Here is a 12,715-nt window from a genome sequence, read left to right as displayed (position 1 = left end):
AACCGAACCAGAATAACGAGACCCTAGGCTGGACCCAAACACATGTAGGTTTCCCCACCGACCCAACACTTGTTCAACCACGCTAACACACTAAAATCCCTCGGACGACACCTAACAGAGATTTAGCTTGACTTAGCTGATTGGTTGTCCTTCCGCCTTAAGTCTCGATCAACCTCGGGACCTAGTCACTTGGCCTGACGAAGCTTTTGTGTCAAAAGCGAAACGTTGCCCAGCAATAAATCTACTGATTGTCGCCAAACTTTTTCGAAAACCCACAACGTCTTCCTTAAACACTTTTATTGCATCAGGGAATTTCTTTAGTTGACATCTTGATGATATTTTGATCACTTTGATACGACCTTTGAAGAACCGTTTGGACCTTAAGGCTATTTTATGATAACAGTTTTTACATACTCCAGTGTAATGAAAAGTCCGGTTTTTCAAAGGAGATTTCAGACAGGCAGTATTTTCTACCAGGAGTTCCCCGCGCAGGGTTGTGAGCTGCATTGCTATCTATGTTCATTTTATAGTGAAATAAAGGCTGTTGTCAATCATAATCGTACTACGCTTCAAAACACAAGAAATTAGAGGAGGAACAGGTAAATTGCATATCTCTTCAGGTGGCTGAGAGCCAAGTACATTTACAAATTAACACTCGATAAAAATTGAAATATTGGATTACCCCTTGATTGCGGAATTTCCGCTTTTCAAAGTTATATCCGTATATTTCAATCCGATCCTGTGGAAAAGTAAGGCAAGATATAAAACGGGTTAAACTGTCCTCCTTTCAGAGACGTACCACCAGTGGCAATCTGAGGAAAGTTTCAGAATAAATCTAATAAATTTAGGGGTATGTTCACGGCTCCATTATTAGAGGTTTCCATTTAAGGTTAAACGATGGCCATTTTCTCCGCTCACAAATTATTCAAGATTGGTTACTCCGTGGTGAATCATAGAAAAAAATACTAGGATCCGATGGTTCCAAATATGTCAAGTTTTTGCTCATCTACCTTGGAGGAACGAGGAGTTAACCTCCAATGCCTTGAAGGCTTGGTCTTAAGATAGGCAACGATGTCAAAAACGTATAAGGTAAATGGCCACACACTGTGATTTGCGAATCGAGGCCAGGTAAACTATATACTGTTCAACATAGTTTTGTCCATAGGTTTATCAGAAGGTGAAGCCGCAGCGATTTAAGGCGTCATTGCACACTTGATCCTGAAGTATATATCCATGGTTATTCTCAATTCTGATATCGGTCCCTGTCGAAATAACTAGCAGTTTAACTTCCACATAGTTCATAGGTTAGCCCTATCTCTATCTCGGCACAGATTGTAACCTAAGTTTACAATTCATCAGTCCTGTCGAGCCTAGTCATGTGATGCAGCGTAAGAATTGGACAGCTGACATGCTTCCTGCAGACGGTAAAAACTATTTTTACAACACAGTATGTGTTGCCACGGTTAATAGTATTTCATTAAGTTGGAAGATGGAATAGCTTTATTCGTTTTCGGTCCTTGTCATTCACTGCCTATTATTTAGACAAATTTAGTCTCCTTCATTGAGATGAATACATGAGGATGTTTGATCTCCATGAATACGGATTTAGTCGAGAATGAACATCTGCTGATGGGTTTGAAGGACACATGTGCAAATGTACTCACATAAGCCAAATCTCCTTAAATCGGACTTTTGCTGGTATGGTTAATTAGATTCAGTTTCGATCAAATGAAATGGGTGTACTGATGTATTACGAAAATACAAAGAAATCACGAACCTCAATCTGAAGCAGAAGCGCATTGTCAGCCTCGTGCGCCGCAGCCTCGAGAGACTCTCGAAATTTCCGCTTCTAGAAAGTAGTTCGGGGAGCAGAAAATGGACCAGACGAAAACGAGAAATTCAGAGGTGTAAATCTTTGGGCAAATCTTCCTGTGTAACACAACCTTTGATTATTATTTATTTGTTTATTTATTCACTTATATTGAACTTGCTTCCGTACACCATTGGACATGAAACCAGATGATATTACCTATCATAAGTTGACAGAATTTCTGACGCCGTTGAAAAGGAAATGCTACTTCAAGATGAAAACTAGTGGATACCAAGCGAACTCATCCGGTCTGGCGTTCTACGAACACTGTTCCAACACCACCTTCAGGAAACATCCCATGGGTTCGATGGCCCACTGATCTGTACGAAACCTCCACCATGTTTAGTTTCAGTTGCCTGAATGTGATCTCGGCACTGCGATCCTCAAACAGATGGGCAGTGCCTTTGCTGACCAAGTTATAAATCACATGATCAGTGGCAAAAAGAACTCTAGCTTCGTCTCTCGTGAAATACAAAAACGGATCGCTCGAAACTACCTTAAAAGACTAGAGAACGAAGAGGTTAAAGGTGCATCACTGTGAAGAATACCAATTATCTTCTGACAAAAAATCGATTATTGAGGACTTTTTGACACTTCATCAAGAGACCCTAAAATGAGGTAGTGTATACTGTATTTTCCGGAAACGGCGTCATCGGCTTGAATCTATCTCCAGGTGCATGTTCTCATTCACTGTCTGTACTAGTACTGCGGATTTTTCGATATTTTATGATATGGCTTGAATACCTACCTGAAGTGATAGCTGCCATTTCGCAGCTCATCAACAATCCGGAATTCTCTTAACTTCATAACCCACCAAATGATTTGAAACATTCATCCAATGAAAATACATGCGTTGGTCTACTTGTCATGCCGAAATTTGTCTGATCGCGGATTGCTGTTTTCTGTCTTTATTGGATTTGGAAAAGTGTTCACAAGGTAATATATTTTCGAGACTTGGGAATACTGTAGCAAGAAATCCAATGGCGATTGATTTTCAAGCGCCGTGATCGTTACAGCACGACCAACTAGCACCCAATGTACAGTAAGTTTTAAAAAAAAAATTGAATGTCAAAAAGTACCAAGCAGAAGTTCACGGCTGAACTAACCAAATGGTAGGTAAGATTGTGCGGTCCGAGTAAACGTCAAAGCATGGCTAAATGGAAAGGAACTGTTGTTGCCCCTCGGTCTGTCTACCTCAGTAGAAACTTGGATAAGCTGACACACTACTGAGTGACTGGCGGTAACGAAAACAACCCCGTACGTATAAGCATTTGATATGGCTCCAACGTATGTATTTTCAGTAAAAATACTAAGTCAGTACACCCGAGAAATTCAATAATTCTCTAGTTTGCGCTCAGCATGTGTGGTAGTGATGAGGCACCGTCATAGGCACCGGTGGATTGTAGGACAAGATACAGGTTGGACGGGTGCTGACTACTAATTGATGCACAGCTCTTCCATACGTGTGTCCGTCTTTGTGACTTTTTTAGGGAACATAGGCATACGGCAGAATAAGTGAGAGCTATTTCGGTGAGGCCAAAGAGTAGATAGACAGCTTTTTCGAGTAAATATACGTATGTAGGTATAACTTGCATATATATATATATATATATATATTGGAGCCCAGCTGAATGTCTCGTTTATTATGCTTATAAGCATGATAATTCTTTCCTATCTAGGGGACTTTGTCTTTATAGCTACTGTGACCTGTGAAAATAATTTACCTTTTGGCATTTGAAACAAAGATATATCACGGAGTTTCTATTTTACACAAACCAGTCACTTGATACCGATCGATTGCTTTAGTAAGAATGATGTGGAGTAAAATTAAAACCGTATCTTCTGAGTTACTGTTTGGTCGGATAAATGAATAAGAAATGGTAAAAGGCCTTTACCTCCGACTTCACGTTGCATACTAATTTTGTAAACGGATAAGTGAATGCCATTTTACGGCGACGGATATTTCCCTTTGAGGAACTATACTTTTTTTCTTTCAAACTGTAACTGTCTTATGATAGGGGGTTAGGGGAAGCGATGAATCAAACAAGGCAGCACTAAGGTAAGCGCACCCATGAGGGTGAGGTAACAGCGTGATTTACAATGCCCTATCCCAGTTTTCTCATTCAGGAAATCGACAGATACTTACAAGCTACGGCTTGCGTATCATTTGCTATCAATATGTCTGCATATTCGTGGTCAAACTGAGCTTTCGGTCTGCTGATCCGGTGGGAGGTGAAATGTTTGCAAAGTTTGAAATTTGACTTACAAGCGCCTTGGCCCCATGCAAGGAGCCATTATCACTGCGAGTTTGGGTGGATGGTTACCCAGCTCTGTCCAAGTCTGCGTGTATTTAATAAATGCGACGTAACTGGTTGACTGGAGATTGGTTAGTGTGCAGTTCAGTTGGTCCGTCTAGAATTTGTGTCGCGTTGCGGCCCGGTCGGCTCGCATTTGTTTGTTTCGCAGTGTACCTCCTATTAAATCCTTCGGATAATGTTCGGATCGGCCCACTTGCTCCCCTAGTGAAATGTGTTCCTACCAGTCTTCCTGTGATGTGGTTAATCAGCTGGGCACCTTGAATTTTTACGTTTTTTATTAACGGTACTGTAATGTTTGCCACTTTTGTTGGATTCTGGTCTAAGTTTCTGGTTGTTGTCCGCGTCGCATCTTGGACGACTAGTTACACTACGTACCAGCCAACCTGTAAGCACACAGCCATGTTACAGCTATCAAATATATACAAAGGCGGACGGAATTGGGGGTGATTACCCATCCACATCGACCCAAACCGTAGCCCACCGTATCCCACACCGACCGTATCTATTTGCCTGACGAACAAAAACTTATGCGAGCCAATTTTTGAGCTCAGCAAACAGATCAACTGCCACCTCATCATTGGCCAACTTTTCAAACACTACCACACTTCTTTGGCTGAAGCAGCTGCGATATGCGGTCCTCTGCAATGCGAAGCAGGTTTTCTCACAGCCAAACCCATCCGCTACTAAGTGCGAGTGGTTTGCCCATCGCAGACCAGTAACTTCGTTCAAAAACCGTCTAAATCAATGCAAAGCGGATGTTTCCAGCGGAGTCAGGCTTTACTTTGGAGAAACAAATGGTAGCTGTCACATGGCTGGTGTTCTCTCCGTCACTTTATGGAATGCAAAGCTTAGTTATCCTAATTGGAAATAGTCAGCAGAATATGAAACTCAGAGCATTGATTTGACTTGCAACCCATTTAACAAGAAAGAATGTCCCCGTCTATGAGAGCTACCTGACGCTCAATGACGCTCCTTGTCTAGTATTGTTCAAGATCAGATCCAACAGTATGCAGTGAAAGGTGTGTAGCTGCCTTTGAAAATACGCTATACTAATGACGAGCTGAAATCTAAAGCATAGTTTTTTTCTGAGCGATGTATGAATTGCTGAAGTTAACTGTCTTTACAACCAAAGCTATACTGCTATCAAATCGGTCTCCAAGCTCCAACCGAGAAATACGTTGTGACCATTATCCCAGAAATATAAACATTTCATCAGTATTCACAATTGGTCTGCTTCCCGGAGATGTCGAGCCTGCATCTCATATAGCGTGACTTGTTTGTCACACCAGGCAGTGCAGAAACGACACGCACTATCTGCTGGTTGTGATTCGTCTGTGTGTTCGAACACGATAGCAACATGAACAGACGAGTATATAACAAAAGGCTGGTTTCCAAACCTGAGGATAAGTTTCACCCTTACTAGAGAAATAGATCAGTCCTACTGGAACTGATCGTAGATGTGTACAGCAGCCTGTTTTACTTCTCAACGCCCACAGATATTGCAGATTTCACAGTGAGACAAACCAAAATTGGAACTCACGATATTTTTCATTTGCTGCACGCTGCCGCTAACGTATCTCCGCAATCTTCCGGCACGAATGCGACTTATAGTTGAATGCGTGGGATCCAGAAACACTACATAATAGTGAGTTGCTATTCTGGTGATAGGATCAAACTCAGCATATTTTCCAGCCTGATTGTAGCAGATCATTGCAGGCCATTCAGGATATCCTAAGAAAAGATACGTGAAACATGTAGAAGTATTCATCCAAACTAGGGTTCTGTTGTGGTCTAGTTCTGAAAGTGGCCAGAAAATGCACTTAGGTTTCCTTGTTATATATTAGTGAATCATCCAACTACTGGTTTTAGGAAATATCTCTGGTTCATCGAGTCATCTACTCAACAAGCAGACCAGTAACCTTTTACTGACAAAAATTCTTCGCTTTCGGAATTAAATACTGAACTAGCATGAAAACAAAACAACTTCTCCCTTAAACATAATTTAAAAGTTAAGAATGGACCACAAATCAAAATTTATAAGAACAAGTCTGTTTAACAAAGACGAAAAACCCATATCGTCAACAGACAATCAAGTGCAACTACTGCATCAAGGTCTAAATAGGACAGATGGTTAGGGATCGTTACACCAGAATCGAAGATCATAAGAGGAAAATAAACAGGCCCCCGAGAAAAGCAGATGGATATCGAGCGTTATCGAAAAACGTTCCACAACTGCGAAACATGAATGGGACAAAAAAGTAAATTTAGAAAATATCGAGGTTTTGAGGATAGGAATACTGTCCGTATCGCAGAGACTGATGCCCGAGTCGGTAGAAATCGCCAAACATCCCAGTGTTAACAGAAGAGAAGGCGTGGAACTGGCAAGCGTGGGGAGAACGGCTTTGATGTGCAGTCATCTGAATACCACTTGACCTCACTCCCAACCCCAACTAAATTGTCGCAGCACTCCACAAAGAACAACGAAATCTAACAACGGCAACCGATTGAAATGGAAGATAAAGGAAACAAACCCAATCAGAATTAATTCAAACCCCCACCCCAATCCGTCAACGCAGGATTTTTACAACCACATTAATGGACAACAACCGTTAGTTAACACTCAACACTGATCTAGTGTGGTAATGTGAAGAGACCTTACTGATTGATTCTCCGTCTGCTTAAAGCCTGGCCGGCTTGGTGACCTGTTCACTTGGCCCGATGAAGCTTTTGTGTCAAAAGCGAAATGTTGCCCAAATAAAAAAACTACCAATTGTTTACCAAACCTTTTCCAATTTATTAAAGGCCAGATACCGCTTAAAAAGTGTGAAAGAGCGCTATCCTAGTTGTCTGAATGTTAGTGATACAAAGTTTATAAGCAGTGCATTTTCTCAGCTATTTGCAAAAAATTGTTCCTTTACAGCCCCAGTCACGTTCCGATCCAAATTCCGGATGTTGCATCAGCACTAATAGGGGGCGAGGACCGGAAAATCAAAGACCGTTGCACTGTTGTGCTCAGAAGCGGTAAAAACATAAGTTGGAATAGGCTTGACCGGCCTCTCATTTTTCCGTCCACCCCACTCTCGAGGCCTTTTTAAAATATTAGTAGGTCATAAAGACAACCATGTTATACTTCATCCCTTGATTCTGTAATGTTCTTTTCAACTGTGAGCAGTACTGTGCTATGTATTTTGCCTAAAGGGCGTTACCGCGGCCGAGCTTGTTCAGTGGGCTATTCCTGTAATGACATCGCAATTTATCAAGAGGTCATTCAAAAATTCCAACCGGCCACATATTTTCACCTGTCACACTTGGAGTGATTACTCAACAAGTGACAACAATATAGGAGATTAAGGCAATTTATAAAGGATACTTGTTTATGGTTTAAGCAGATGCAGTGACAGAAGGCAATGGCTACATTTCTTCATGTGAATGAACTATTCTTTTTCTGACCTATTTCGCTGACCTGATGTGTAGTTCTACCGCTACTGCCATAAGTGAATCATACGAATCAACTTGGGGGTAAATATACCCAGCAATATTCGGCAAACTCCATTTTAGAATGGCAAATTTGTCTACTTTGCCGACATCACATCATCTGGAACTTCCATGGGCGTATTGCACTGATTTCTACAAATATTTTGGTTAACACCATGTTATCAGCGTAAACAAGGTGGAAAAATGTGACATGAAACAGCACCGGAGACAAATAACAGTTTGCGAATCTGAGCAAAATTTTTTCAAACCGGTATTAATATTACTTCAAAATGGTTTTATTTTATATTCACTCGCCTTCTTCAACCTATGCATACACAGCCAATGAACAGGATTTCACTAACCTTGAAGTTTGGCCCAAACAACTGAACCCACCGCGAAACTTGTGTAAATGCAATCGTTGTAACTTTCATCCGGAATGGGACTTTGCGGGATGTCGCACGGATTCTTACTTTGACTGTAACCCTGTGTCTCATCCAAGACCTGGTTAGACTTGCGCGAACTGAGAGCACAGTTCCAGCCGACATCGACCAAACTGGGATCATGGACATCAGATAAATAACGCCACTTCTTGCACAGACAACATTCGACCCATGTTCCTTAATGTAAACAAAAACGCCGTTCTGCAATTCTGTATCATAAAATTTCAGCGATGGATTTTTATCACATATTCTGACCGATTTTCCTTGAATGCATTCATAAATTATATGGCTAGATCGTGGCTAAAGCTAATTTCACCAAAAAGGTTTTGCCAAATTAGCGCTGAACTACACCGGCAGTCCATGGTGTTAAACCAGACTAAACACTGTGAAAGCTCTACTCAGGCGGCTCATTCCTGAGAAAAGTTTTAGTCAGAGTCATTGGTCACTACATTTAGATAAAAATTAGCTGACGAGCAATTTACGAGAAGATAAAGAATTCAAAGTTCCCCTGTAATTTAGGAAAAACATGCTATTGAAAATACGAAAGTGGATGAGGCATCTTTATATAAGTGCACGTCACTGGGTCAAAATGCTCAGTTTATTTCTTTTGACCCGCTTTGTTCACATTGGTTAACAATAACGGTACGTAGTTTATGAGGTACCGTCGTACCTCGTTGAAAACAATCTTCTTCCTGCGACTGTCAGGGTATCAGTGTTAAGCGCTTAAAATCACACACCACTAGTCACAAGACCTACTGCTAACGGGCTACTCTAGTGACAACCTACCACGGATATATTCAGGAATCTGATCACAAAATTACCAAGGTGTTTTCGGGTTAACTGATAGGTCGTCAATATGAAATCATCTGTCACGCTCAGTGCCTCCATTGGGACTAATCAGTAAACAAAGTAGCCGGGACAGAGAGGCTTACTGAAAACCTTAGTTATCTGATATTCCTCGGCTACCCCAAGAATGACAAGAATGGACAGTTTCGTAGGACTACTTGTTGGTCTTTCTTCGCCGGACACCATGAATCAGGTGACTAAGGCTTGTGGACTCTAGCGTTTTGCAGTATCAACGAAAATTCATACAGTAGAACGTGTGAAATCAAGAAAGCGGACTATAAGATTTTATTAGTACTTTATAGATTTTTTACAGCGCAAAGCTCAATGAGCAACTTGTGCGGACATCGAATGACTGGAACAGTTACGCATTTTGTGCATCCATAACACCTGAAGTTATGATATTTGCAGAAGTTTATCTAAATTACCGCCTCACGATCCAACACAAGATTGAAAATGGAACTTCCAGGCCGCAATGCGAAAAACCTGCGCACTAACGCTCTTCCAAAAAACTCCAGTATGTAACCTCCTAACATGCAGTGACTTACCCCGCTGGATGAACTAACTCCAGGTGGTCGGAAAATTTACGATGAGCACACACTCCATGATAATCGAGACCTTTTCACAACGCAACAGAAATTGTATTCAAACCTCTTTTGACCTCAAAGACAAAATGCTATTTTGTCTTGAACTCAGCTGATTGAGAGGTCACGACGCATCATGTGAGCCTATCCAAACACATCTGCAACACGGCAGAGCAAAACGAAGATATCCTACCAAATGAGAGGTGACAATTAGGCCTGTGCAAAGTGGTCTGTGAAACGGAACCGATTTGGCAGGGCTTCTAAGATTATTTCGTTACCGGTTGTGGACTTAGCTGCTCTTGCATTACTTTCAGTCTGGCAGTTGCGTGGACCAGAGTGATAGCAGAACACTGTGACCCAGGTAAACGGTTATCAGTATTTGGCGCATTTCCTGGCGAAGCATTACCAACCACCGCACCGCACAAAGCTGTATGAAGCGTTGCATGGGAGCGCAACACGTAAGCAGAGTAATACATGCACCAAAGGGAGAGAATTTAACTGTTCTAAGCTTATCTGGTCTTTGCCTGGAAGGTTTAAAATTATGCCGTCTAAATTGAAATGTAGCTGCGAAACAACTGGGTTCTGTGCCTTCTGGAACGGCACCGAGAGCTGTTGCATATCAGAACCCAGCTCCTTCATGTCTAAAAGCATCTTAAAGTTATCTTTTCCCGACTGCGCGCCAGTAATGTGCCTAACGGATGGATAAACCTTCGAATATTGAGTTAAAGCACGGAGAGTTTAAAGGACTCACTGGAACTCCTAATATGGCAAAACTGTTGGAACAAGTATGCAGACCAGCGAGCACTGACATGAAAACGGAGGTCAGTACTGCATATGCCCCGGGACTTGCACTGGCTAGAGAGACAGGGTGGACAAAACTCTATACTCAACAGGTTGAAAATAGTTGTCGTATGTAACTGCAGCATCGTAACCAAAAGCAATTCTTGCAAAGTATGCTGTCTACCCTCAGTTTGCTGAATTGATTACTCCCAGAAAGTAGCAGCTTGTGGGTTGTCGCACCAGGATGAAGTTGTCATTTAAATACTGTCCACAAAGTGTAACAGGAAGTTATCCCTTCGTTTATCTCCGCCGCGCGGCACGTCAAGCTCTCAATGACAGTACAGTTGACTGTTTCGATTAAGTCTCGTGTCCAAATGTCCCACTACCTGACTGAACTGCATGGGTGGAAAATCAGACCGTGCATTCTAACATGAGGAACATCAATGCCGCGCTAAGAACTCACAAATCATCAAAACGGGAACTCAGAAGATTCTTCGGACTACAGTTATCACCACTTGAATGACAAGATGAATTAAGAATGGATTCGGTTGAACTGTGGGTAAACAGAATGACAGTTTTTCGGGCAAACTACTAACTGGTGTCAGTGAGCAATACAATACTCATAAGGGTGCTGAAATTCATCGACAGCCCACGACCGGCTGTGTTCACCCACTTACCTTTGTGCAAATAAGCAATAATATCAAGCTACTACTCAATAGAATGACCAGGCTACTTGGGGTTTATTTCAGTAGCATCTCAATTCACAGTTAAAACAACGAGACTCACGTATGCCACCAGTTCAATGGTTCCAGTTAAGCGAATATCACCATAAAGGGGAAATAATAGCATAACTTCTCGACATGAATGTGCTGCAGGCCGCCTCATGTTTCAGTCGCTACGATATTCTAGATATCGCGATACATGTATATTCGTAATGCATTACTCATAAGGTTGCTGAAATTTGTCGACAGCCCACAATCGGTTTAACTCTTCTTGGGGCTCATCAGGTAGGCGCAGTCCCCGAGTTTCTGTCAACCTTATATTTTACTTGAAACCAAGTTGCACGAAATTATTGTCACTGAGTATTTAGTTTTACAAAAGGATTGATGACAAACAGGATTCTGAACCGCCAATTTGTCATGTGTTTTTTAATTGCTCCACATTCAGCTTAGGAGTCTCAAGGCTTAGAGATATACATACGAAACAGAGGGTAAGCAGCGCGACCACCATTGTGCCATATCCATGACGATGATCGCTTAAGCCACAAGATGATCCGGGAACTTTCTTATTTTTGGTCTTATTTGCGTTTTGCTTTTCATATCAGGGATGGCCATAAGCATGTGTTGTGCTGGAACAAAACCTGTACACTTTGCTATCCAGCTACTGTGGTCTGTGTGCGTAGTGATCTGTAACCGAGGGCCTGAGCACGTTCGTCTCGCCGAAAAGCATGCGGCTATGGAAAGACAAGCTAACTGATGAGCGAAATCCAGATCACCCTCACGACCGCCGGCCGAAATTTGGCCATCATATTTTACTTGGACATGAACAGAAATCCATAACTTCCAGTCGTGTCTGAATCGAAGAGGAATTTTCGCGAGAAGTTAAAATATTTCTCAGAACTCAGAACTTAAATTATGCAGCCTCAGTTCGATAGCCGATGGGATCGGTATAGTGTCTCGCTAAGAGAACTATGAGACAAAGTATAAAGCATCACTAAGTACGCATAGGACACATTGCTGATTAGTCACTCGTTCCAAAATGCTTAAGTGTTTAAATGATATCCGTGAGATCATGGGCTGAAACCCGTTGGAATTTCGTCAGCTGCGCACTGTTGATGACTTCCGTTAAGGATGAAGCAGCTGTACAGTGCTTCTACATTTTTTCAACCCAGATTATGGTGTCAAAATTATCCGCTTACCTGGCAGTTTCGTATTTTCCACCTCAGGTGTTGTCGCCCTCGGCTGAGTAAGAGATTTTGATTCGCCTTTGGTTCGTTTGGTCTTTGTTTGTTTCTCAGGCGTTAGTTGAATTCTGAAACGCTTTGCAAGTTCCTTCAGCGTTTTTACAGCATTTTCTAACTGTTTTGGTGACAGTATACCAGGACTGCATCTTTTCTGGCCGGATACTCGTCGAGAGGCCTGTAAGTCAATGGGTCTAGTCAAGTTGTCTTGTTGTGCTCTAGTAAGTTTCTGGCGAGAATTGTCGCGTATATATTGTTCAAACAGAACACGTGTGTCTGTCACAGCAACTAGCTGGAGTATGTTATCGACGAAACTATCGAAAGAGCACTCGCCCATCACCTGAAAGACGATAGTTCATGAGAAGGACTAATCAACGTTCTTAGACAGTAAATTAAACAGAAACTGAATACCTATCTGGACCAATCTCATAATGATACCCCACTTT

General features: G+C 41.9%; 1 protein-coding gene across 1 annotated transcript in view; it reads right to left on the bottom strand.

Annotated features, from left to right (window-relative positions):
- The window catches only part of T265_14655 (hypothetical protein), a gene marked incomplete at both ends in the record, with an annotated part of 23,952 nt that extends 11,343 nt beyond the window's left edge, over nt 1-12,609 (bottom strand). The window contains 5 exons of the mRNA XM_009174633.1: nt 683-739; nt 1,778-1,849; nt 5,729-5,919; nt 8,025-8,279; nt 12,228-12,609. Coding sequence (XP_009172897.1) covers nt 683-739; nt 1,778-1,849; nt 5,729-5,919; nt 8,025-8,279; nt 12,228-12,606 — 954 coding nt within the window. The remainder of the gene's footprint in view (nt 1-682; nt 740-1,777; nt 1,850-5,728; nt 5,920-8,024; nt 8,280-12,227) is intronic.
- Between the last annotated feature and the right edge of the window lie 106 nt (nt 12,610-12,715).

The sequence above is a fragment of the Opisthorchis viverrini genome (assembly GCF_000715545.1).
Source record: "Opisthorchis viverrini unplaced genomic scaffold opera_v5_238, whole genome shotgun sequence".
Lineage (NCBI taxonomy): Eukaryota > Metazoa > Platyhelminthes > Trematoda > Opisthorchiida > Opisthorchiidae > Opisthorchis > Opisthorchis viverrini.
This window is presented reverse-complemented; position numbering and strand designations above follow the sequence as displayed.